The sequence below is a fragment of the Phytophthora sojae genome (genome assembly GCF_000149755.1).
Source record: "Phytophthora sojae unplaced genomic scaffold PHYSOscaffold_2, whole genome shotgun sequence".
Taxonomy (NCBI): Eukaryota; Oomycota; class Peronosporomycetes; order Peronosporales; family Peronosporaceae; genus Phytophthora; species Phytophthora sojae.
Window position 1 is genome coordinate 3,385,436 of NW_009258116.1, and position 24,035 is coordinate 3,409,470.

Below are 24,035 nucleotides of genomic sequence, written 5' to 3' on the forward strand. Positions count from 1 at the left end.
TGCACTATACATACTTTCTGACACCGTACACAAACACACCCATTGCTAAGCAAAAAACATGTTTTTCGGAATTGACTTACATGTCTGGAAGTGCAAGCGCCTTCATCATTCTCTACTGACTGGTGATATCCATTCTTTCAAACCTGCGTTCATCATAATACACCGCCTTTACCTTACGGCCTCCAAAAAACCGTCCATTCAAGCCTGTAAGAGCTGCCATCAAACACACAAAAAGTTGAGATGAGCCGAAGCAGTCGCTTCCAAAACGCGATACCATAACCAGTACCTTTGGTAGCATCCTCTGCATCCTGGAACTGGACAAAGATCCGAACAGCCTCCTCCGGCGGAACACTTCCCGTCACCTCGTAGATCGTGCACTTAGCCACGGGTCCGTATTTCTCGGAGCATTCGCCTTTCACCTCGTCTTGCAATTCATCGTCGACTTCACCTGGGCCAACCATGTTCTGCAACAACCACGAGTTAGGTAAGTCTCGCTAAAACTCACAAAAAATACTCGAGTTCGCTTACCTGAAGCAACACCACCCGGCTAGATGATCCACTGCTGGTGCTTGACCTGCTGTCCCAGCCGCTAGTCCGACGCCGTTTCTCGCCAGAACCGTTGCTATCTCGACTGTAAGGTTGACCGCTGTGGCTGCTCAAGCTGCTATCACGCCTGCCATGTTGATCATTGTGTCGGTCATCATGCCTCCGCTTTGGCTCCTGTCGAATTTCCCGCCCAAATTCATCCAGCATCGGAGAACGTGACGTCTGCCGATCTGCTGTGCCTTTATCGTTGCTGGGGTAGCGACTGCCGTTGAAGTCGCCGTAGTGAGGACGAGAGGTTGATTCATCCTTCGTTCCTCGCGTAAAACCTCCAGCCATTGATGACGAAGCTGCTGAAGAAGAGGAAAACCCGATGCCTCTAGTTGAGAAGCCCAGTCCACCTCGTGGCTCTGCGGCATCCTCGAACTGTCCTTCAGCAGCGGTAGCAGTAATCTCCACGCCGCGGCCCCGGTCAACGTCACGCTCGCTTTCTGGTTGGGATGCTGCAGCATTCTCCTCGCTAGTAAATGACCACAGCATCAGCAACAACTCACGAGCCACACTCAACCTCCGGTAACGATTCACCAACTACGAACATTTTCTTGCGCATCCATGCCGGCATCGTCATACCGCGGCCACGGCCAGCAGGAGCCGGCAGCTTCATCGCAGGCGCTCGGCCCTCAGCCAAGTCCTTCGCAAGCTGCTCACGCTCCAACTTGCCCTGCAGCGAATACACAAACAATCGACCGGCCAGTCTGTCAGCCACAGAAGCCCACTACACACCGGCCAAGCCTTGGCCCGCACCTCTCGCTCCTGCTCTCTCTGTCGTCGCGTCAGTTCCTTCTTGACCTGCTCCATCTTCTTCCTCTCCTGCCTCTCCTTGCAATACACCTCGTAGCTGTTCGGCCGGGCCGGATGGTACTCGTCTCGGTAAGTGGCCTGGAAGAAGTGGCCACCGGCCGCAACTCCCACGTCCATGTCCACGTCTTCCTTCTCCTTCTCTTGTTGCTGCACCGACGTCACCGTCACCTCCGTTGGCGCAACATATCCCAGGCCTCTTCCTGCCGGCCGGGCCACCACACTCCCGTCCTCCACCTTCTTCTGGAACACTTGACTGGCGACCGCCGCCGGCCTCCTCGTCACCGATGCCGGCTTAAAAGCCAGCGATATTCCGGCCCTCGTCGGGCTCTTGCCTCTGCCTGCCGCCAATGCACTGGGCAGCATCGACGTGCTCTACACAAAAACGTAAGTTTAAGCTGGGGGTTTCTCCCTTTCTGCCTCAAAACCTGCGTACGCTGGTGGCCACCGCCGGTCGATTGTTGCTCTTGTTCTTGGCCGCTTGGGGCACCATCAGCGGCGCGCTGGCCCACACTACAAGGCGAGAAAAGGCAAGAATTAGGACGAGAAGACAGAATTAATAACACTTTGTAGATGGAGTTTTAGAGAGGTTTGGCGGCTGGAGAAGGAGAAAAACGTACCGGACTTTGTAGAGGACAGAGCAGACTTGGGCTTGCCGTCCGCATCGAGCGCGGAGGACGCCTTGGCGCCCTTCGCCAGCGGCAGATCGGCGTACAGATCCATCGGGGCCGCGGAAATGGACCGAAAAAGTGTGGGCCAAAATTTGTGAGTGGTTGACAAAAGCCATATGTACTTTTGGAGATTTACGATGCAAAATGGCTACATGTACAAAATGAACTGACCGAGTCAGGTGGACGCTTAGTGTCCACGCACGTCCTCCTTCGGGCTGTGCATGGTTCCATCCTTCCTCTGCTGCTGGGTGATAATAGGGTGAGCTGCCGCTGCCGCGGGATATCCTGGCGCTCTCAGTTCTCCTCCTCCTCGGCAAGCAGGTACTGGTACATGGCGTCTTCCGACTTGCAAAAGTGCCAGACGCTCGGGGACGCCAAGAACAGCTCCACCGACTGGTTCAGCGTCATGAGCTTCACGCTGATGTCCTCGATGAAGCCCCACGAGCTCTCCTGCCCAAACAACAACAGGAATACCAGGGTCAGTTCTCTCTGCCACGCGAGGAAAGAGGTCCATTTCGCGGCCGACTCACGTAGATGGACGTCTCGAGCTCGATGGCGTCCTGGCAAAAGTCCGTCGCTTGCTTGATGTCGAGCTCGAGGCCCTCGCACGCGGCGAAGGCGATGGCCATCTCCTCCCGCTTCTGGTTCATGATCTCGAGGCACGACTTCAGGTTCACCACCAGCGACGACAGGCCTCCAAGCTGTTGGCTTTGACCTGCACGACCGAACCGCAATACCCTTGTCAGGACACAACATCTCACCTTGCAATACTACCATCTCTTGCTAGCTACGTACGGCTGAGCATGATGCTAGACGGCGTCAGCGCCGCAATACCCGACAGGAACAGGCTTTTGCCGGCCAGTGAGATCGGAACACTGAGGCCGCTCGTGGCGGGGGCAGCCACCACTCCCGCGATTCCGACCACCGCGCCGGCCACCACGCCGGCCGCTCCTGCTGCCACGCCCGTGCCACTAAAGTCCGCGGAGCGGCCTCTCATGTGCAGCAGCGTGATCGACTGCACCATGAGCTTGGTGCACTCGGTGGTGAGGTCGTCCAGCTCGTCGAGGCTGTTCCTCATCTCGGCCACCATGCTCTGCGCGCTCTGGGCCATGCGGGCCAGCGCCCACTCGGCTCGTCGGGCGTTGCGCTTCTCTTCATTATGATCCTTGGCCTGCAGCGGGGGCACCACGGCCTCGCGCAGCTTGCTCAGGTAGTCGGTGAGCGTGGCGATCTCGTTGGCACACTGCGCGAACATGAGGTTGCACTGCTCGAGGTGCGCCTGGCTGCGCTCCACGAGCTCGTCGCACTTGGCCAGCGTGCTGTTGGCCAGCTTGACGAGCGTGCGCAGGCGGTTGGAGAACTTGAAGGCCTTCTGCAGCTTGCGCACGACCTCCTGCAGCTGCTGCAGCTGCTCCTCCTCCGTCTCCACAACGAGCCACTCGGCCCGCAGAACGCGCTCCGAGCCGTCGGGCGTGAAGGCCTGCTGCATCTTGTCCACCACGCGGTCCAGCCCGACGCCCTGGATGCCCTTGATGATGGCCAGACGGCCGGTCTCGAACAGGTCCGAGCCCGAGCGCGGCTTGGTCTGCAGCTGCTGCTGCTGCGAAGCCGCGTCCGCCACGCTCACGAACGACTTGGCCGACGGAATGTCCTCCGTCGTGAAGCTGCGCTGCGCCGCGCGGAGCGGCGACAGACCCGACGCCGGCGAGAACTTGCCGCTGCCGTGCCGCACCAGCGCCAGGTCGTCGCGACTCTCCTCCGCGCCCACGCGCGCGAACCTCGGAGACGCCATCCTTCCTAGCTCGAAGGTGATGTAATGTGCCGAAATGTTCGCTGCAACTCAGGTCTGAAATGCATACAAAATGTACAAATTAGTGTATCATTGGTGTGGTAGGGTTACTAACCACTCTATAACGGTTAAGAGTTGCGTTACCAAGGTCGTTGGCTGTGAAGAGGTGTTCAATCATTGCGGAGACTGGAACGTCATGGGCAGCAGCAAGCGTCGTCGCCAGCAGCGCGTCCAGGCCGTGGGCGCGCAGGTGGAGGAGAGCATCCGGCAGGACGCGGAGGACAAGAAGCTCAAGCATGTGGAGCCCGAGCAGCTCTTCCAGGTGGACAGCAAGGGCGGGGACGCGCCGCCGCCGCTGACCAAGAAGCAGAAGCTCGAGAAGCTGCAGAAGGACCCGCTGCTGGCCAGCACGCGCAAGTTCGACGCCGCCAAGCTGCACAAGGGCGAGGCGCTGGCCGTCAAGAAGCAGCAGCAGCAACAGACGCCGGCCCAGCCCAAGCCCAAGAAGGACGCCAAGGTCAAGGGCCTCTGGGGCCAGGACGGCGCCGCCAAGGACGACGAGCAGAGCCAGCAGCTGGACGAGTACGTGGCCCCCGTGGTGGCCAAGAAGACCAAGCGCCGCAAACTCGTGGCCTCCACCAAGTACCAGGTCCCCACCGTGGAGGTGGCGGCCGCGGGCCAGTCGTACCACCCGGACTTCGACACGCACCAGGACGTCATGGCCGAGGCCGTGGCCAAGGAGCTCGAGCGCCGCGAGAAGAAGGCCAAGCTGCAGGAGCCCGTGTCCAACGGCATGTCGGAGGAGACGCTTCAGTTCATCAAGCAGGACTCGTCCGACGCGGAGGACGACTCGAGCGACTCGGAGGACGAGGACGGAGTCAAGAGGGTGCGTTCAACTGTCCATCTAGGGGGTGGACGGTGGCCAGAGCTGCTGGAGCTGACTGGGATGTGGTTATGATTGTGTAGGCCCGCAAGCTGCCGGAGAAGGTGACGCGTGCGCAGCGCAACAAGCGCTCGCGACACAAGCAGATGGAGCTGGAGCACCAGATGCGGCGCGGCGAGAAGGCGATCATCAAGCAGATCAATGCGTACGTAAACCTTTTACCTAGTTTGCTGCCGATGGGCGCAATATTGAGCTAACTTGTTGCTGGCCGGTTCAGCTCCAAGCACATTCTCCAGGACATCGTGAAGAGCGAGAAGCAGGCGGCCAAGAAGCAGGAGCTGAAGAAGCTTCAGCAGGAGCAAAAGCTGCAGGAAGAGCCGCTCGTCCGCGTGGCCGGAAAGTACACGTAAGAACATTGGACGGCGGCCTGCTTGAACTGATCGTCTTGGGAGCTCTTATTGACCTTGTTTTTATTCTGTGTGATCTCTTGCAGCAAACTGGACCGCGAGACACCCGTCTCGTTCTCCGAGGAGCTCACCGGCAACTTCCGGACGCTCAAGCCCAAGGGCAACCCGCTGTTGGACCGCTTCGACAGTCTGCACAAGCGCAACAAGATCGAGATCGGCCGTCCGAAGAAGACGCGTAAGGCCAAGGTCAAGATCATCGAGGCCAAGAAATAAGTGATGACCAAGCCACGGGCCCGCTGAGCTCCTAGGGCTTCTGGCCTGTAGATAGACTACGGATAACTTTGTTTTTCTGTTTTTTTTTGTCTGCAGCTATCTTTATTTCTCGTAGTCTGCTCAGTGTGCCAGTCTGGGGCATTTTTGATTCTTACCGACAACTTCGTAGTACTTCGCTAGCTCAGGAGCCGACCAAGATGGAGACGAAGCCCGTGATGCGGCCAAGCGTAAGTGAGTTGATGTAACCTTGATGAAAGTGATCACCTAACTCCGTTGTTGCAGAACTTCCGCCACGATATGCGAGGTGCGCAGGTGGTGGAAATCCGTCGAGAGGAATACGAACGCACTAAGCGCTCCATCCTCAAGAAGATTCGCCGTCGTCTCGTTATCCTCGGAGTGATCATTGGCCTTTTGGCGGTCGTGGCCTTCGCTCTCGGCGGAGTAAGTCCGCGCACTGGCTAACAAGTGCACACCCCAGTCAATTAAATAACCCAGATGTGATGCGTCTCGTTCCAGGTAATTCGGGGCTACTACATGAACATCCTCAAGTTTCATCGAGTGTTTGGGCGCGTGAGTCTGGTCAACTTGTACTTCATCTACGCAGCCGTCTCGCTGGTTTTCAGCTTCCACGGGTTCTACATCGACGGCAAGTGGCGCAAGCTGCAGCAAGACGGAAACCGCTTGATCCTGCACGTGCGCTCGTTTTTCGTGCTCGGAGTCGGCTCATGGGCACTAGGTAAGCAGGCAGCAGATATTTCCTGCAAGCACTGTAAGTTCCACGGGATTGACTAACCTTTTGTGTCTTTAAACCAGCGCTTTGGCTGGGCATTGCTACGTTGTCGGCTTTCGGACTAGTGGAGGTTCAGTACATCTCGTCATCCAGTCCCAACCTCATCTATCTCACGACACTCGTCATGGTTACCGTGCGTCCAGCAATTCTATCACTAAGTTTTGTGCTAGTTTGATTTACACCTCTGCTTTGAATTGGTCGTGATCGATTGCACTATAGGTGCACCTTCTCGTCTCGCCTTGGTTGCTGCGCACAATTCACCGAAAAGGGTCCCAGGCAGATGAGTTCTTTGGGTGTGTGCTGCTAACATTGATAATATTTCTACTGTTCGACTAACCTGTGTCCTCTCTCCTGCATGTGTAGAGCGGAGTTCCTCTCTGATGTCCGCCCTCAAAAGCAGAACGCTTGCTACGATGACGACGCCAGTGACTCGGACGATGACAACACAAGCACCCGTGCCGCTGCCGTCCATCCTGTCGTCACATCACCACGTGGGCCACAGAGGACGGCGTCTCAGCGTAAACCACGACGACAGGGCAGTGCCAAAGCTGGTTTGAACAGGAATCGCAGCGGGTTTTTCAATGAGGAGGGCAACGCGTCGATATCTCACCTACAGTTAGCGATGGAGGGCGAAGAAGAGCCCCCACGCTCAGCTCGTCGGCAGTCGCCAAGTCCACGCCCTGTTTCCTCTCGAGACCCAGTTCCCACCCGCGATGTTGTAGAGGTGCCTCCACCTGCGGAGCCTCAAGGTTACCACCAGATTCCGTTCGCTTCGCCCGTTTTCCTGATGGACCCGGAGGCTAACCTGCCACCTCCAGAGTTCTGGCAGCTCTGGAAGCAGACGAAGACAACGTGCGTTCCTTTATGCAGTGCATTCAGTTGATTATCCCATCGGAGACTAACCTTAACTGCTGGCCTTGGCTAACAGGGGCGCGTTCTCGTGCTCCTTCGCCAATCAGCCGAGTAGAGCAGATTTGGAGCGACATTTAGAAGCGCATGGGTTTCATGTCGTTGCTGTGGAGCAGAAGGACAGTGTGCTACAGGTGTATTTCTACGGGTCGCAGTATGGTACAGACACCGTCTTCCTTTGCGAGTTTGTGCTGCTCTTTGCACGACGATTCTTCCAGGCAACGTTCAAGTGCGAGGTGAGGCTGCTACTGTTCACGGTGCTGCGATCGCTTCAGCTAAATGTTGATGAGGCTATGTATGCTTCTCGTTACAGGATCGGGACTCGGCTTCTAACTTTGTGACAAGATTCAATCTTCAGGACCTACTGATCGTAGAGAGTTAGTGAGACAAGATTACGATTTAGAATATAACAAGCTTGGTTAATAAAATAAAGTAGCCTATGACAGCGCAAACATGCCTGCTCTAACACGAAAACTCCAAGAACCGCTCATCAGTCTCCACATTTAGCCCTTGAGCCTTCAAAAACTTATGCAGCTCGCCGGCGTTACCGAACGATTTCTCCTCCCTCATTTTCACGATTGCTTTAACGGCTAGGATAGCCTGTTCTTTTGTCCTACCTTTCAGAACCGTTGCAAGCGCGGTCTCGCAAGCCGAGTTGACTGAGATTTTAGGCGAGCACGCTGGATGAGATGCCAGTGTTTCATGGAACTCCTCCGACTCGTCTCGGCTTACGAGGAAACAATTCGGACACACGATCCTTGGCAAGATTAGACCTAGCGACGCAATTCATGATGCCTCGCACCACACGCGCATCATCCAGAGCCCCATTTTGCTAAAAGAGTTCTTGGCGTGGCTTGGCTGGAAGTCGCCGTATACATGTTTTCTCTGGTCGACAAAAACAACCTGCTTACCAGGCGGAGTGGCATCTTCCAGAGCGAAGAAGATGTCCACGCCAGGCCCGTTATCACCATTCACCGCAATACAACCACTCGACACCCAGTCAACCTTTTCCAAGGTGTTTCCTTGGCGGGAAATGGTCGCACCCGTTGAAAGGGAAAACTCGTGATGGAAATGTTTTCCGTCTCTCTATCCATCACAGCGCCTGGCAACAGCTCTTTGAGGGTAACGGTCGAGTATCCGAGCACCAGCAGCGCATTTATTCTCACTGCATAGAAACAAGCACCAAACATCTCCCACAACTGCCACGCTTGGAGGGCGAACATGTTGTCGTCCACATGCGTACGCAGGTCTTGTAGAGAAAGAGCTAAATATTCTTCTTCATTTGTCATCTTGCAACGAACCAACTCAAAACTACGCAAAAGCGCGTACGGAACGCGAACAAATTGTCCTGCATTGTCTTGTTCAGCATCAACCAGCGAGCAAACAGAAGAATCCCGGAGTTTGGACCACGTTATTCCATCGAGTGTGTGATTTGGCCTCACTGGGCGTCCAGATATTGCGTAGGCTGCCAAACGGAACTGGATCCTCATATTAAACAAGCCCAAGTACCTCATAATGAATGATGTCCATACCACACTGAAGCAATCGTTTCTGGTATCCATACGCACGACTCCATCTCGCTCACATCTTTTCTCCAACCCGTCAAATATTGAATAATCAGCTCTGGGATACCACCAAGAAGGATCAAATCGCGGCAAATTTGGGAGTGTTTTAACAGCACAGAATACCTTGAATTGCTGCTAACAATCTCGAAAACTTGGTCCATTGTCAAGAGGGTCATGGAAAGTCGCTCACTTGTGGGAAGCGAACAATTCTGTACTGAACCGTGTTCAGAACCCCACTCTGTCCTCGTGAACATTGGAAGCACAATCAGACGCGGCAGTGGCGTGCATAGGAAGCTTTCTATAACTCCCACGAGCTCATGTATGAGTGACACATCCGGATTTTCCTGGTGAGCACCAACGTATTTTATACATTGGTAATCGTCAATTCCAAGAAAGAGGTACAATGGCACTGTCGTATCCGGCTGCCTCTTGCGAAGCTTGCACTCGATAGCTTGGACTGCAGTCGCAAACGTCAGGTGGTGGCCATTGACCGGCAAGCGCGACTTAAACCACTCTTTGAACGAGACCGAGCAGTTCTCGGCCAGGAAGAATCGATATAACATTCTCCACGAGAAAGATGCAGCAATCGGCATCGATTGCTCGACTTCTTGCGGGCTGTACATGTCATCGTAAGGAACAATCACGCTGGCAACGCGCTCGGCACCCAACTCCATCACGTCTCGTAATATCATGCCACCTTCTTCCAACATGCGCGTCTTCCCGAGTCCAGAGATGCCAGCACAAACGGGAATTATAGGTCGGAGGTTGCCAGGGACGTCCCTCTTTGCAACGGTGATGATCCGTGCGAAGCAACTCGATGCTGCCTTGATCGCCTCTTCCCGCCCAACGAAACGGTGCTGTAAGTCATCTGCAGTTAAAACGTGAGAGCTCGAGACGTCCTCCTTCTCCTTCATCTCACCCTCCAGGAAATCGAGGAGCTTCTCGCCCGAAACAAGATCCACGTGAGGACCAGCCGGTACAGGAGGACTGGGGACAGGAGCCTGAGGAGCAGTCGGTACAGGAGCAGGAGCCGGCGCATTATCGACGGTGGCTTGGGGGAGCTTCACCAGCACGTGAATTTGATCGGCGGATATAAGCTGTGGCACAGTTTGCAGTAGTCCGTACAGGGAGGACGCCGTATCTAGGTCGAGCTCTTCAGTCAGCTCTTCAATAAACGCAGTTGTCTCTCCCTTCCGCAGCTTCTTCACATCTTCTGAATTCACGCCCAGCCACTCGCCGTTCTTCACCGCCAAAAAGACCTTCAGGGCCTACGCGTCGCACTTGACCTCATCAGGATTTGCCTTGGCGATGGCCTCCGTCAGCTCAAGGACTCTATCCCCGCCTTCGCTGCCGTCTAGAGTCACCTCGAAGGATCTCCCTGCCACGCCAACCAGCAGGCAGAATAGCTTTACCATCTTCTTTGACCTCGAAGCAGCAGATTCTGGAATAGTTATGTGTTTGCAACGAAGTCCAGTGATCACTTTACTTCACTGAAGTAACTCAATGGAGACATGTCGCTTAAGCTCGTGGGTATCGAAGTGACGGGAAGCGACGTATGTGAAAGGGTACATGTAGATTAATGCTTTCGGAATTTTCGTGTATTACCGTATAAGTATGGCAAAATTAGAGTCTCAGTTTAGCAGCTTCAGGTCATCGAATCAATAGACAAGTAGGGACTGCTAGGTGAAGCTTTCAATACCAGGCTGGTATTACCAGCAATAGCGATATCGCGATCTTCACGCTGGGGGTTGCAGCCTGACCCCCGCAATACAAACTTACTTCAGCTCCAAATTGCGGCAGCGTTCGCTGGGCTTCTCATTTACTCCCTGCAGCGGTGCGGAAACAGCGAGGTGGAGATGCGTTAATTTTAATTGCTCTTAAAAGAGCAGCAAAAACACTTTACTTCGTAACGAGCAGGCAACAGAAGGACGCATATCAAATTGTCAAGCTTTTAGGCGGCAATCCAAGTTACGCTGCGGTGCTGTCCTTCATCCCACCTTCCAGGAAGCACGGATTTTCACCAGAAGGATGGTCGGTGAAAGTATGGTGTGCGTGATCTGCGTGGCGCCCGGCGGCGGGCCAACCAAGGTGAGAACGGAAAGGATCTCTGTATTCCTTGGCGAATTCCGAACTGACTGACTTCTTGCTACAATTGGCGCTCTCACTTCCGACGCCGTGATCTCCTGATTATTTTTCAAATTTAATATATATATAGAATTATAAATTTGTATGGGGCGCATGGGCTCCAATAATGGCGGGCGCCAGCCGGGTTTGGCCGCGTCACTTACGCTATGTAGTTCGCGGCAGGAACTGCGGTAGACGGCGCCTGATGCCGGCCTGTGGTACGCTGTTGTATGCTCGCCCAGCCGGGCTTGCGCAACACCGGTGCCACTGGAGTAAAAGCTAGGGGCCAGACTCCTGACCGTTTTCTAGATTGTCAGCAGCTCGGTCTTACTCTCGTTACTCTCGTCCTCCACCACGTCGGCTGTGATGGGCATGTTTTTAAAGCGCACCTCCCTCTTCGCCATGGTGCGGCCTGGCGCGTCCTCGAAGCGCGTGGGCACGTAGTTCTGCACTGCACACTGCAGCACCTTCGGCCCCGCTCCATGAGCTCTGTGGTGACTGGTCTTCTACCTACCAAACTTTATTGACTTTTATTGAATTTAGCACTCTGACAATTAAAGGTGGACCACGGTGTCGGAAGTGGGAGCGCCAATTGTAGCCTACCACTACGAGGTACTAAGGCTGCGCAAACTACGAACCGGCGAGGTCATGGTAAATCAGGGCCATACCGGTAACACCTCGGTATGTACCCAGAACAGTGCGTTCGTCGAACAGGTGGATGATGGAGTGACGGTTTATGATCTCAAAGGTGCGATTGTGTAGCTCCTCCAGGACGGCATGAAACGTGAATTGAACACAGGGGAGGGGGGGGGGGGGGTAAGTGGAATCAGCGTATACAAGGATTGCGCAGGTTGGGTTGTCCAGTAAGAGAAGAAGTGAGTCCTTCAAGTGACGGGGCACGTTTGCGTGTTGGTGAAGCAGACTCAAGTCCGCGTTGTATATATTCCTACTCTTCCTGTTTCCAGCACCAATGCACCGACCGAAGCTAATCAATATGGCGCAAAGTGATGCTTCTGACAAATGACCTGTTGTTCCCTTCTGTTCTGATTACCTAGGCTAAGCAAGACGCGCATGTTGGAAGGTGGCACGATACTCCGAGCAGTGATGAACCTCAACGCTGAGCACGTTGTCAGTGCGATTTTTCCTTACCCTAACGGGTACAGCGGGCAAGTGATACGAATGAAGCACCTTTCTCGTTGCGGATGCTGTATCCTTTTCGTTCGAAGCGTGGTTTAAGTCGCGATTACCGGCTAATGCGTGTCATCTGAGGTTCTCAATGGCCATTAAATATTTCGGGTGCGAGTAGCGTCAGGAGCAGCCAAATACGCCTACGCCATTGTACCTCTTCCTTGGAATTGACGACTACCACCGGAAACATCCGAATCTGCCACTGCTGGATGAACTTTCAAGCTCCTCTGCTCACCACCGTTAATGCTGATCGTGCTATCCTGTTCGCCGGAACAGATTGGCTCTATCTTTCGTTTTATGTTTCTAAGGGCCAAAATTTGTTATTTTCCCTTGTAGGGGGAAGGGCGACTTCCCATCCCTTTTGACGGTGAATCATATTTTCAAGCTTGTCGGCACCAACTCGAGGTATGCTGCACTGCTGGAAATCCTCAAATTTGTCGCGATTTGAGTGTTCTTGATGGCATCCCATGTTGGGCTGTTGACTATATGGCGGAGTTGGAGAAGCATGCAAGCAAATTGAGGCCTTGCTTACCATGGGCATGGTAGCAAATGCGTGAGCTCACTGGATATCAGGGCGCGAATCCGTTTGGCAGCTTGTGCTGTTACAGGTCTATCAGTCTGGACGAATGATACTATCGGTGGGAAAATCACGTCGTCAGAACTTCGCTATGTTTGCTGCCCGATTCTGAGTGCTTTTGTCCAGAATTCGAAGTTCGCGTTCCATACGCGTTGTTGCGGGGTCCTGCAGCAAACCATGCCGAGATGACAGATTTCAAGCCGACGACCGAAGAAGAAACATTTGTAAAGTCTCTGAGAGACCTGCATGAATACGTGGACAAGACCATGTTTGATCGCCCAGTGTGGGAGTCATCGGCCATGTTCAGTGTTTGCCTCTACGCAATGAGAATCAGCGCGCTGCTGGTGCTTGGGCGCGTGGAGGTTAGTCTCGGAATGTTGTTTCGTGGAGCTCGAATGGATCAACGAACGAAGCGCATTTCAGTGAAACTTGCTCCTTCGAGGGTATTCCGTGTGCTGAAAAGTTTAATACTTCAACGTTTGCTACCATTTCTCGACAAGGGAATCCGACAGAAACGATCGACTGGGCATCGAGTGGCTGTATTACAGTGAATATCGATGGTGAAGCTAGTGCTGACATCTTTTTCGCTCTGGAAAATGCCACTAGGCCTGGTGAACAGGTCGGGTTTATCGACCAGATAAAGCGGCGATTCGGCGAGTTTCAGCCGACCTACCCCGATGGCTATCTCAGCAAGACGAGTGCTTGCCCATCGTTCTCTAGGAGCGGAAGGCGCGTTTGGTGCGAGGCATGCTGGACTGTGACACCAAAGAATCTTTGGTGTTTGGCAAAGATGATGACTTCGCTGTGCCTCTTAGTTCTTTCGTTGTGAGTCGAAGCAGTACGGAGTTTTATGGATCATTGGAATTTCATGCGGTGTGTACGATCCCAGTCAACTCGGTCGACAAACTTCATTTCATTTTCATTTTGCAGTATTGAGTTCATTTAGCTAAACTAACGACAAACTTGCCCTAAAATCTGTGTTGGAAGGCAACTCAAACGAGGTCGATGCAGTCGTCTAAGAAATTTTGAAGAAGAAACAGCTCGATGGAGTATTTTGTAGTGCGGGTGAGCTGCGTGGTCATATCCAAACTAAACGGTATAAGGTTGCGTTCGAGGAGCACCTCGTAGACTTGTCTTCTTAGAACAGGAGATACTCTGTCACCCCAGATAGGCAGTACATATAGATATTTCCCGTTGATGAGACCTCGACCACTTCGCTCATTTACATACACTGTTCACGACCGGTATGTGTCACTGTCCAACACGCCAGTTCGCTCGAGTTACACTCGTGTACTTCATCAAAACTGTTATGAATCGCCTCCGGTTGCAGCCGTTGGCGCGCGCGGTGGTGCGTTGGCGCATCGGAGGAGGCGTCGCAGGAGCGAAAGTGTGGACACCGCCCTGGAAGAAGGCGAAGGAAGGAGCGACGAGGACGTGGGAGGAGGACAGCAGGAGACAGGTGTTGAAGTAGTTCGAGTGGTTGGCAGAGTAGCTGCATGCACAGTGCATTGAGCAAGTAGGAGCTCAGTCTCAATTCGGCAGGGTCAAGCGCAAGAGGGCGAAGACAGAGTGAGCAAAAGGAAACAAGTTGTGTATTTGTGCATTTACACAACTTGGCTACTCCTGTCTTCCTTATCGGTGGCGGGTGCGGCAAGAATCGAGCGGCAAGGTAAGTGCGCACACCGGATCGACCGGACCTGGATCGTAATAAAAACACCGTCCAACGTCCACAATTGCCCCACCCTCAAAAGCCGAATAACGACTGCGAAAGCTTGTCAATGAGCGGGCCTACCAAGCCGAAAGCAGCAGCACCACTCGCTCCTCGGCTTCATGCCATCGTGTTGTGATCAAATTCCTCGCGCGCTCCGTTCATGCTACATGGACAACCGAAACGAAAATATCCCAGCGCTAAGCTCCGTCCAAGAGCCGAGGAGGGGATTGGAGTCGCCCGTTCGCGAGTTCAAGGCGTGCAGCCAAGCATGCCCGCAGCACGACGGGAAACCGGCCGCGACACGCAGACTGGCAGAAAGATCGCTTAGTCAATAATCAGGTGAGCTCCGGCGGGATGTGCAGGCAAGTCAGGGCCGGTAAGTGAGTCCGTGCGGGTCCTCTGCAGTTGGACTGCTGCTGCTATTGTTCCGAGGGGGAACTCCCTCCAGAGCCTTGTCTGATCCTCGTTCGCGTCGGCGCCTCGTGACCACCCAAGTCTCTCCTCGGGCAGACCCGGCGAGAACAGGGCCGTAGAGCTGGGCGGAATCGTCTCGGGTGCAGCCCGCCGCCGACTCGGCACGAGCGGATGTGCGGCCGAGCTACATGTACGCCACCGCCAGCTGATGGATTCACGTTGCGCTGGCGTGGGCCAGGTGGCTACATGACATCATGTCAGTAGTACATGTATAACTCACGGAGCCGTACGGTATGTAAGGACTCATCAATGCGTGTACAGTCGCGTATCTTTGCGGGCTCGTCACCCAAGCACCGTCGAACGTTCCGCGACCGAGCCCCGATCTTATTCGCTTCAACCGCCGCCGCATTGACGACGGCTTTGACGATGCGGCAACGCTCTCACACGTCTCAAGATGCCTCACGGCTCGAGATTCCCGCGTTTGGCTACACAATGCGCTTCTTCTTACAGCGCCGTGAGGCTTTGGAGCCTGCTGGGTTGGCCCATGGACCCTTCTATTTCGGCGCCGCGATCGCGTGGTTGTTGGGCTTGACAGCGGACGCGCCGGCTAAACAGAGCTCGTGGAAACGTGCGTGCCGGTGCACCGGTGCAGCGCTTGCCGCGGAGATGCAGCACGCCAGCGTTCGGCACGTTGAGCACGTAAATTTTTCACGGCAGCTCAACGCGGCGATCTTCAAGCGCCAAGCGCTCATCGAGGGCCCGTCGCTGGCTTGGATGGCTGGATTCGAGCAATCGCCCGCTTGCCATCGAAACCCGGGAAGCTCAATGCCTTCTTTTGGTAGTCGCTTGGTCGTTGCGTGCGCACGCCGAGCTTGCGTCGGCTGCCCACGAGTTTGGCGAGGCGATCCATGGCAGCTTGGCTCGTTGCGGTGGACGCAGGACGGGCCATCAGTGTTGTCATAAAATTGCCCTGCGTGTTCTTGTCTTCCTCTGACCCGCTGCAAGGGACGAAGCGGTTAAGAGCTCTCTGGTTGCACGCTCCGACCGTCGCCACACACCACCACAACCTCCAGCAGCAGCAGCAGCACCAGCGCGAGGACAAGCAACACAGTGCTGGTGGTTGCAACGTTGACGACGCGCGCGGAGTGTCTCGAGCATCAGCATCGCCGCTCCGGCGTGTCTACGGCGTGCAGCGCCGCGAGGAGCTAGGATCGCACGCCGATCGTCCACGAGAGCTCTCGCGAACCTACACAACGCCTGCCCAGCTGGCGGGCAACCTGTGGCTGACACGCTGTGCACCGCTTCGTAACCAGATCAACGTGTCGATTGGCGATCCGATCGACGTTAAAGAGGAGGAGCTGCTCCGCCCCCGGAGCGGCTCCGAAGCGACTCGGTGGAGCGGCGGAGCTCCGGCCGCCCACTACGGCACATTAGAACCTTGCGACCGCGGTTCTTCAAACGTGGCTGGCCGGAAGACGGTGCTGAACCAGCTCTCTGAAGCAGAACGATCTTTGAAGTGAACTCGAAACGGTCGGCGGCTTGTCGCAGGAGACCGTCGTCCTCCCGAGTTACAGTGTGTTCGAGGAGGCACGCCCTGTCAGCTACACTCCACGACAAAAAGATATGGACACCACCAAAAGTGGCTGTAACTTCGTCAATTTTTATCGTTTTAAGGTGCGGTTTGGACTAGAGTTGCAGAACACGCTGATAAAGATCTGCGTTGCTAACACGCGCGCTTTTGCGCTTCTTCAGGTAGCTCACATACAAATCACTGGTTCTGCCCAGGTGACAAAACTTATGGACAGCTAATCCCCATACAAAATCCTATATTAACCAAAACCCCTTACAAATGATACGACTTGGACTTTGTAACGATTTCTCCACTCTACCTTAGTACTGAGCCATATATCATCGACCAACAGTTTAGAATGGAGAAGACAATCGTATATCCAAGAGATAGCAGCATACAGAGCTACAAATTGGCACTAACTAGGATGCAACTGAACGTGCCTCGCAAATCATTAGATAATACATGGTAGCCACCACTCGAAATTTCAGTCGCTTACTACTTGCTCAGTTTTGTGCGATGGTCGATGTATTTATTACAGGTTACTAAACACACCTTCTAGTACACGATAATGCCATCAGATCTTTGTCTAACGTCGCGAGTATCGCCGTGAGGCTGGTTCCTTTGTCGCCCCATACAAAGTCCAAGTCGTATCATTTGTAAGGGGTTTTGGTTAATATAGGATTTTGTATGGGGATTAGCTGTCCATAAATTTTGTCACCTGGGCAGAACCAGTGATTTGTATGTGAGCTACCTGAAGAAGCGCAAAAGCGCGCGTGTTAGCAACGCAGATCTTTATCAGCGTGTTCTGCAACTCTAGTCCAAACCGCACCTTAAAACGATAAAAATTGACGAAGTTACAGCCACTTTTGGTGGTGTCCATATCTTTTTGTCGTGGAGTGTAAGATCCATTCTATCTACGTGTGGAGCCTTTCCTCTCTACTTTCTCGCGCTACACTGGATCGATAGGCTCGCCCGCCACGGCAGGAAGCCATTGTGCCTTGATGTCCACTTGCACTTGCACTTGGAGTCGCTCTCTGCAAGCCGCCGTTCGTGCTCTACCGAGACACTTGAAGACAACACGACGGCACAACGCGCGTTGGGTCAACAACCATCATCTTGTCGCTCGGCTTACGGCCGAGTGCTTATGGCGGCGGAGGCGGCGGCGACGACGGCTGATGGATTTTTGCAGAGCTGCTGTGCAAGTCGCGAGCCCCGAGCTCTTGGCTTCGAGGCGAGCTGGCCTGTCAGATAGGCCGGCGGCGAGATCCGTACGTCACGATCAGTTCAATCACAGCGACCGGGCCCGCGCGATCTTGTCGCGGACGGCCATTGTCTGTTGACCAGAGCACCGAGCCCGGGTAGCGAAATCACGCGCTCAACGTCGTCGTCGGCCGCCGTCCCGCACTGCTCCAGAATCCATCCGGCAACTGCTGATCCTCGCCGATTGGCACGCGAAGCCTTAGCGTCATCGCGCGCGCACGGTACTCTACGCGGCGCCGGGCTCCTTAGGTTCCGCTTCAGGCAGGGCAGCACTTTCTGCGCTGCAGCTCTGCTCCTCCTCGGGGCCGTGGCCGCTCCACGGCACACGCTTCCACCCACCTACTCGAGAGCTGCTCACTACCACCATCTCCGGTGTGTCCTCATTTCGCAAGTTGCCTCGAAGCGCATCAGCTCCGATCGACCACCCGACCCGACCCAGCCCAACTCCACCACTTCTGCAACATCGTCAATCATGACCAGCACCAGCGCCGACTTTGAGCTGTCCGAGCTGCAGAAGTACTACCACCTGCCGCTGCGGGAGGCCGCGCGCCGCCTCGGAAGCTGCGAGGCCGTGGTCAAGCGTGTATGCCGCCGGAAGCAGATCCAGCGGTGGCCCTACCGCCAGGTGTCGTCCAAGCTCATCAAGATCCAGCACCTGTGCAAGTACATGGCGCACGTGTCGGACGCCGAGCAGAAGGCCCGCATCCAGCAGAAGATCAAGCAGCTCACGCAGGAGTACCTGGAGCTCGTGGGCGGCCAGGTCCCGTCCGAGCTGCAGCTCACGCCGACGGACGTGCCGACGCTTCCGCCGCCGAGCTACAAGCCCGACGGCCCGATGGACCCGGCCGTGCTGGCCGCTGCATCCGACGACGACGCCGGCCAGGACGAGGACGAAGAGATGGACGACAGCTCCGAGTCGTCCGGCGAGCAGCGACTGTCGGCGTACTCGCTGCGCTTCATCCTGAGCGACTGCACCGTGCTCGAGACCGACACTGGACTCCAGTACAGCACCACCGCATAGAGACCGCCAACCGATGTACCGTTGCCTACATGTCCAAGTACGACCACCACACACACAAGATCACCATCAAGATCACCAGCACTTCGACCCAATTCTGCATGTTAGATAGAGCCTCCAGCAAGTACCTGAGAAATGCCTGCAAGTTAGAACTGTTCCTAATCAAATATTGAGCTTCATTTCATTCCTTCACCCTTCGCCTCACCTACTTTTCGATGACCGACGAGCCGAACGAGCCGATCCTCACCTGACTGACTGACTGATAGCGAGCGCCAAATGGCCGCCGACAACTTAGATCTGGTCCAGCGGGTCGATGCCCAGCAGCGAGAAGCACGTCTTCATGACCTTGAGCGTGGCGTCGCACAGCAGCAGGCGGCTGCTCTGCTCCTCGCTACCCAGCACACGGCAGGCCGTGACGAACGTCTGCACCTTCTCCGAGATCGTGTACAGGTAGTTGCACAGGCGGTTGGAGCTGAGGTCCTTGTTGATGAACACGATCACGTCCTGCAGCTGCAGCAGCTCGATGACCAGGGCCTGCTCCGTCGGGTGCTCGGGCTTGAGCACGTTGCCCTCCTTCTGCTGCTGCGCCACGAGCGCAGCCATGTCGACGCCCGACTTGCGGATGATCGACGACAGACGGGCGTAAGCAAACATGAGGTACACAGCCGTGTCTCCGTTGGTGGACAGCATGCGGTCAAAGCTGAAGATGTAGTTGGACGTGGGGCTCTGGCGCAGGTCGAAGTACTTGACGGCACCGTAGCCGAGCTTCTCGGCGGCAGCGTCCACCTGGTCCATGGGCAGCGACGTCTGGCCAGCCTCGATACGCTCCACCAGCTGCGCCTTCATGCGGACCTTGGCCTCGTCCAGCAGCTCCACGAGACGAACGACCTCACCCGAGCGCGTCTTGAAGCGCTTGCCGGACTCGTCGTTCACGGTGCCGAAGCCAACGTGGTCCGCGCGCTGCTTCGTCGGGTCGTAGATGCCCGACATGCGGCCAACCTCGAACAACAGGTTGAAGTGATCCTTCTGCGAGTAGTCCGTGTAGTAGATAACGCGGTTGGCCTTCATCTCGTGCAGGCGGTACCACAGAGCGGCGATATCCGTCGTGTCGTACAGGTACGAGCCGTCGCTCTTGACGAGCATGAACGGCTGCTTGTGCGTCTTGGTGAAGATCACCTCGGCGCCGTTGCTCATCTCCATGAGGCCCTTGGCGCGCAGAATGTCGAGGACGCTCGGGATGATCGGGTTGTAGAACGACTCGCCCATTTCCTTGAGCGAAACACCGAGGCGGTCGTACACCTTCTGGAACTCAATGCGACTAATCTCGCACAGCGTGTTCCAGACCTTGCAGGACTTCTCGTCGCCGGACTGCAGCAGCACCACCTGTGCCTTGGAACGCTCGTGGAAGTCCGCGTCAGCGTCGAAGCGCTCCTTGGCGGCCTTGTACAGTAGCGTCAGGTCCGTCACGTTCGGCATCTCTGTCTCCCAGGTCGGGTACGTCTCCGTGAGGTGGCAAATCAGCATACCGAACTGGGTGCCCCAGTCACCGACGTGGTTAATACGCTTGACGTCGTGGTCCTGGAACTCGAGGATGCGGCACATGGTGTCACCGATGATCGTGGAACGCAGGTGGCCGACGTGCATGTCCTTGGCGATGTTCGGCGATGAGAAGTCGACAACAATGGTCTGCTTCTCCTGTGGCGCCGGCTTCACGCCGTTGGCCAGCACATTTCCGAGGCGCTTGGACACGAACTCCTTGGTCAGGAAGGCGTTAATGAAACCCGCGCCGGCAACGCTGAGGCGGTCCAGCACCGGCGTCTCGGGCATGGCAGCAATGATGGTGTTGGCCACGTCACGGGGCGAGCGGGCGGCGTCGGGCGTGCCCTTGAGAGCCGTGAAGATGGACATGGCCGAGTTACACTGGTAGTCGCCAAACTGCGCGTTCTTGGCGGTGGTGCGGGCAACCTCGACGGGCACGTTCACGCTGGGGTAGGCGGCCTTGATGGCCGCGTCGAAAATGGACTCGACAACGCCCAGGACGTTGTGGTAGGTCAGGCCCTGCGCCAGCTTGTCGTCCAGCTTGAAGGTGGAGCGGACGACGTTCTTGACGGCCGCGGCCGGGGCACCGGAAGCAGCGGGGGCACCGCCCTTGCCCTTCTTGGCAGCCTTGCCAGCGTTCTTCATGCTGGCCACGCCCTTGGCCACGTCCTCACGGGCGAAGAGCTGGGCCACGTACTTGCGGAAGGTCTGCAGCACGGGGGCCTCGTCCTTCTGCTCCTTGATGAGCTTGAAGGCGGCGCGCAACGTGACGCCGGCCACGACGTCGGCCAGCGACAGCTCCGAGCCGAAGAGGAACTCGAGGTCGCCGCCGTTCTTGGGGCGCGCCTCCTCCTTGGCCTCCAGCATGGCCGTCAGCTGCGCGTCCAGCTCGCCGTTCTTGTTGCTGGCCGCCTTGGCCACGCGCAGCCACGGGGCCAGCGTGTTGGCCTCCCACTCGAGCCACTCGTCCACGGCCAGGTCGTCGCTCTGCAGCTGGCCGGCGTTGGCGGCCACGAAGCGGCACACGGCGTTGGCCGAGAAGAGCAGCTCGGCATCGGGCGAGACGGCCAGCTGCGGGCCGCAGCTCGCGTACTTCTTGTCCGCGGCGCCCACGGTGAACTCGGTGGCGGTGATCGACAGCGCCAGGAAGCACTTGAGCTCCTCGTCGCCCGGCTTCTTGCCGATCAGGAGCTGCATCGTGTGGGAGGAAGGAGGGGTCGTTCCGCTGCTATAGGGCGCTATTGACCTAATGACATGGATGGATGAGGGCTGGAAACTGGTGTACCAGTAAGAGGGTACACTGGCGTGCACCACAAGAAAGATCGGAGTGTAGCCATGTCAGACTGCTTGGCGTTGAAGCTGTTGAAGCAGGGCTGTTGAAGCAGGGTGCAATGAGCCTCGTGACTCCACTCACGACTCGTGAGTGGAGTTTGACTTTGATACGCGACTGCATACAGATATTAGGTGGAAGTGGCTTATTGATGGGGTACTCGAGGGCACTGAGTCTCGTTAACGAGCGCTACAAGCACGTGAAAACATTTTGCGGCGAAACTTTTGGCTGAAGCTTCGGGGAAGTGCTGCAGGTACGGCGAGGAGCATTGCAGTCATGACTTCCCATTGACAGTGCCAAGTAAACTTCTACATGTATAGCTTTTAGGATCTTTACCCCTTCGATTGTACTGTACGTAGGATCGGATAAGATTCGTCGTCCACGGTCATTTTGTTACAATTTTTTCCCCCTCGCCTTCCTTCTCGTTACACGGTAATGACGAGGAACGTCCTGCTGAGGGTCAACCTGCTGAAGATCAGCCTGCAGGGAAGGTACCCGCTGCAGATCAACCACCTTCCGATCAAAACGAGCAAGAGGGATCGGACCAAGAAGAGTCCGGTTCGCCACCTCGATCTTCGTACGATACGAATCGTACGATACGACACGATTCGTATCCAAACAGGTTAGCTTTTTCTGTAATGCAACGCAACGATATCTATTCTCCCAGATGATCTTAACACGTTATCATCGTCTACGGTTCGGGATTCCAGCTGAACGAATCGAAGGACTGACTCGACACCGACAGGGATCGCGTTGGCGACCACTCCGGCACGGAGTCGCCGTACAGCAGGCCCCACGTTACTGGTCCGCTACCGTTAGTATCTCGGCTAGAATCGGACGAGGGGGTGAGCTGGTCGTTGATGCTGTATCTCGCAATATCGGCAGGCTTGTGCCGCTGCACGAAGTCCAGACACGGCCGGCAGACGAACACTTCCTTCTTCCGAGTGGACAAAACCTTCTTCCGCGGATGTCGCTCCACCACCTTGTAAACTCGTTCCTCGCGACAGTTGACGCACACCGGGGCCAGGCACAGCACACAAGTGCGTCGGTCACTTTTACTAGTGCGGACGACCCGTGCAAACGCAGTAGAGCACAGGGAGCAGGTTCTACCGAACGCTGCTGAGTCGAGCGTCATCCCTCGTCGCCGTGCGCTTCTCATGTGGGCTATGCACCACTGCAGCTTCTTGTGCTCCGAAAGCACCGGCGCGCTGAAGAAGCCCAGGATTCCTTGCCACGCGGAACTGATCGCATAGGAGTCGAAGATGTTTCCCATTGCCTCGAGATACTGCTGCACGTAGACGTCAACGGTGCCGTCTTCTAGCTGTCGATACAGTGCGCCAAACACGTACTTGCCGCGAATCATCGGCTTTGGAAGTGGTCCGCACTGCGGCAGCGGCGCCGGCTGCAACAGATCATACCCAATTCGTTCCCCAGCTGCGGTCGTGACGACCCCAGATGCCGACAGCAGCACGAAGTCTCTTGGTCTCACCACCTTGCTCACGAGCCACGGCAGCTCCGTGGTCATGTAGAGAACCGACAGATTTTGGAAAGGTTTCTCCTCCGTCGGTCCCACTAGTTTCGCGAGTATTGCGCCACCGAGGTCCTGGTTCCCGAGAGTTGACACCCGGATTTTAAACGCTTCGATTGTAGGTATCGCCAGCCCAAACATGACCTCGTCCAGGGGCGCCGCGATGTTCCCCGCCATCATCAGCACGATCGGATCTTCCCAGACGTCGTCGGGGAGATGGAGGTCCGACCGAACGTGGCGGATGCGTTCCGTGTACATTGACGCATTCTCCTGCGTCTTCTCGAGCTTCCAGCGCGCGCTGTCGAGATTCGCGTGGTGCCGCGGCGTGATTCCGGCCAGTCGCTCGTCGTAGCTGCGCAGCACTCGCTCCAGCAATTGGAGGCTCACGTCATGGCAGTGCTGCTGCTCCTCGTACGACAACTGCAGCGGCGGGAACGGGGACTTGTCCAGCAGAACGGCGTCCTCTGCCAGGCTCATGTTAGGTGGTCGTAAATTCGGCTGCTCTGAACTCTTGATACGCAAAAACGTCTCGACCAATGAAAATGAAGCAAACCCACAAGTGGACAATTGGCATGAGTCAGAAGGCAAGTATCTTACTGTTACTGAGCGGTGATCCTGCCCCTAGGCAACCACACCTGCTGGAAGGAAACGCATCGATAATTGTATGTTAGTGAGAGAAGAGGCCCGTGAAATTACCTCAGCTCTATGTAGGGTGTAATTTCTGAATTGTACATGTCAGTAAGGTCCCGTCTTAACGGAGGGACCAATACCCATGCAAATTACACGGCGGGGTCGCAAAAGAACGTTCTAGGTAGGCACTTGTCTGTCAGCACGCGGGTCGGTCCCCGAGGACCCAATTGATGCGCAACGCTCTGCTGAACATTCGAGCGGAGTCAAACCAAGCAAAAACGCGAGTTTGCGTGCATGTAAACCAACCAGATCAGCAATGAATTCGCGCGGAGATACAATTTGCGCTGCGGATTCATATGCGGGGGTCCCCAAATTGATAAGTGACCACAAATAGCCCTACAAACCTTACAACATGCACTGTACAGCAGCTGCATTTTCTTGAATCTCCCTCTCGTTTT

At 55.7% G+C, this 24,035-nt stretch overlaps 9 protein-coding genes across 9 annotated transcripts; 3 read left to right on the forward strand and 6 right to left on the reverse strand.

Moving 5' to 3' along the window:
• Positions 1 to 121: 121 nt before the first annotated feature.
• On the reverse strand, positions 122 to 2,124 carry PHYSODRAFT_255134 (hypothetical protein; the record flags this gene model as incomplete). Its single annotated transcript, XM_009520816.1, has 7 exons — positions 122 to 213; positions 287 to 464; positions 529 to 1,063; positions 1,098 to 1,264; positions 1,327 to 1,776; positions 1,838 to 1,914; positions 2,022 to 2,124. Coding segments are annotated over 7 exons (1,602 nt in total), but the record flags the coding sequence as incomplete, so codon positions are not given.
• A 242-nt stretch (positions 2,125 to 2,366) lies between these two features.
• PHYSODRAFT_255017 (hypothetical protein) lies at positions 2,367 to 3,864 on the reverse strand (the record flags this gene model as incomplete). Its single annotated transcript, XM_009520817.1, has 4 exons — positions 2,367 to 2,522; positions 2,603 to 2,787; positions 2,868 to 3,672; positions 3,700 to 3,864. The coding sequence occupies 4 exons, from the start codon at positions 3,862 to 3,864 to the stop codon at positions 2,367 to 2,369; spliced, it is 1,311 nt and encodes a 436-aa protein (XP_009519112.1).
• Positions 3,865 to 4,049: 185 nt separating this feature from the next.
• PHYSODRAFT_556486 (hypothetical protein) lies at positions 4,050 to 4,819 on the forward strand (the record flags this gene model as incomplete). The annotated part of the gene is made up of 1 exon (XM_009520818.1): positions 4,050 to 4,819. The coding sequence occupies exon 1, from the start codon at positions 4,058 to 4,060 to the stop codon at positions 4,817 to 4,819; it is 762 nt and encodes a 253-aa protein (XP_009519113.1). The 5' UTR covers positions 4,050 to 4,057.
• Positions 4,820 to 4,890: 71 nt separating this feature from the next.
• On the forward strand, positions 4,891 to 7,505 carry PHYSODRAFT_480739 (hypothetical protein; the record flags this gene model as incomplete). The annotated part of the gene is made up of 10 exons (XM_009520819.1): positions 4,891 to 4,953; positions 5,029 to 5,150; positions 5,238 to 5,397; positions 5,707 to 5,865; positions 5,941 to 6,160; positions 6,238 to 6,347; positions 6,434 to 6,507; positions 6,719 to 7,066; positions 7,143 to 7,359; positions 7,437 to 7,505. 10 exons carry the CDS (start codon positions 4,891 to 4,893, stop codon positions 7,503 to 7,505), a joined length of 1,542 nt encoding a protein of 513 aa, XP_009519114.1.
• Positions 7,506 to 8,987: 1,482 nt separating this feature from the next.
• Positions 8,988 to 9,618, reverse strand: PHYSODRAFT_284809 (hypothetical protein; the record flags this gene model as incomplete). The annotated part of the gene is made up of 1 exon (XM_009520820.1): positions 8,988 to 9,618. A coding segment is annotated over exon 1 (599 nt), but the record flags the coding sequence as incomplete, so codon positions are not given.
• Positions 9,619 to 9,740: 122 nt separating this feature from the next.
• PHYSODRAFT_393751 (hypothetical protein) lies at positions 9,741 to 10,103 on the reverse strand (the record flags this gene model as incomplete). The annotated part of the gene is given in 2 exon segments (XM_009520821.1): positions 9,741 to 9,956; positions 9,975 to 10,103. Coding segments are annotated over 2 exon segments (345 nt in total), but the record flags the coding sequence as incomplete, so codon positions are not given.
• Positions 10,104 to 18,004: 7,901 nt separating this feature from the next.
• On the forward strand, positions 18,005 to 18,553 carry PHYSODRAFT_483097 (hypothetical protein; the record flags this gene model as incomplete). Its single annotated transcript, XM_009520822.1, has 1 exon — positions 18,005 to 18,553. The coding sequence occupies one exon, from the start codon at positions 18,005 to 18,007 to the stop codon at positions 18,551 to 18,553; it is 549 nt and encodes a 182-aa protein (XP_009519117.1).
• A 154-nt stretch (positions 18,554 to 18,707) lies between these two features.
• Positions 18,708 to 21,286, reverse strand: PHYSODRAFT_556492 (hypothetical protein; the record flags this gene model as incomplete). Its single annotated transcript, XM_009520823.1, has 1 exon — positions 18,708 to 21,286. One exon carries the CDS (start codon positions 21,284 to 21,286, stop codon positions 18,842 to 18,844), a length of 2,445 nt encoding a protein of 814 aa, XP_009519118.1. The 3' UTR covers positions 18,708 to 18,841.
• Positions 21,287 to 22,110: 824 nt separating this feature from the next.
• Positions 22,111 to 23,424, reverse strand: PHYSODRAFT_484392 (hypothetical protein; the record flags this gene model as incomplete). Its single annotated transcript, XM_009520824.1, has 2 exons — positions 22,111 to 22,471; positions 22,535 to 23,424. The coding sequence occupies 2 exons, from the start codon at positions 23,422 to 23,424 to the stop codon at positions 22,111 to 22,113; spliced, it is 1,251 nt and encodes a 416-aa protein (XP_009519119.1).
• Between the last annotated feature and the right edge of the window lie 611 nt (positions 23,425 to 24,035).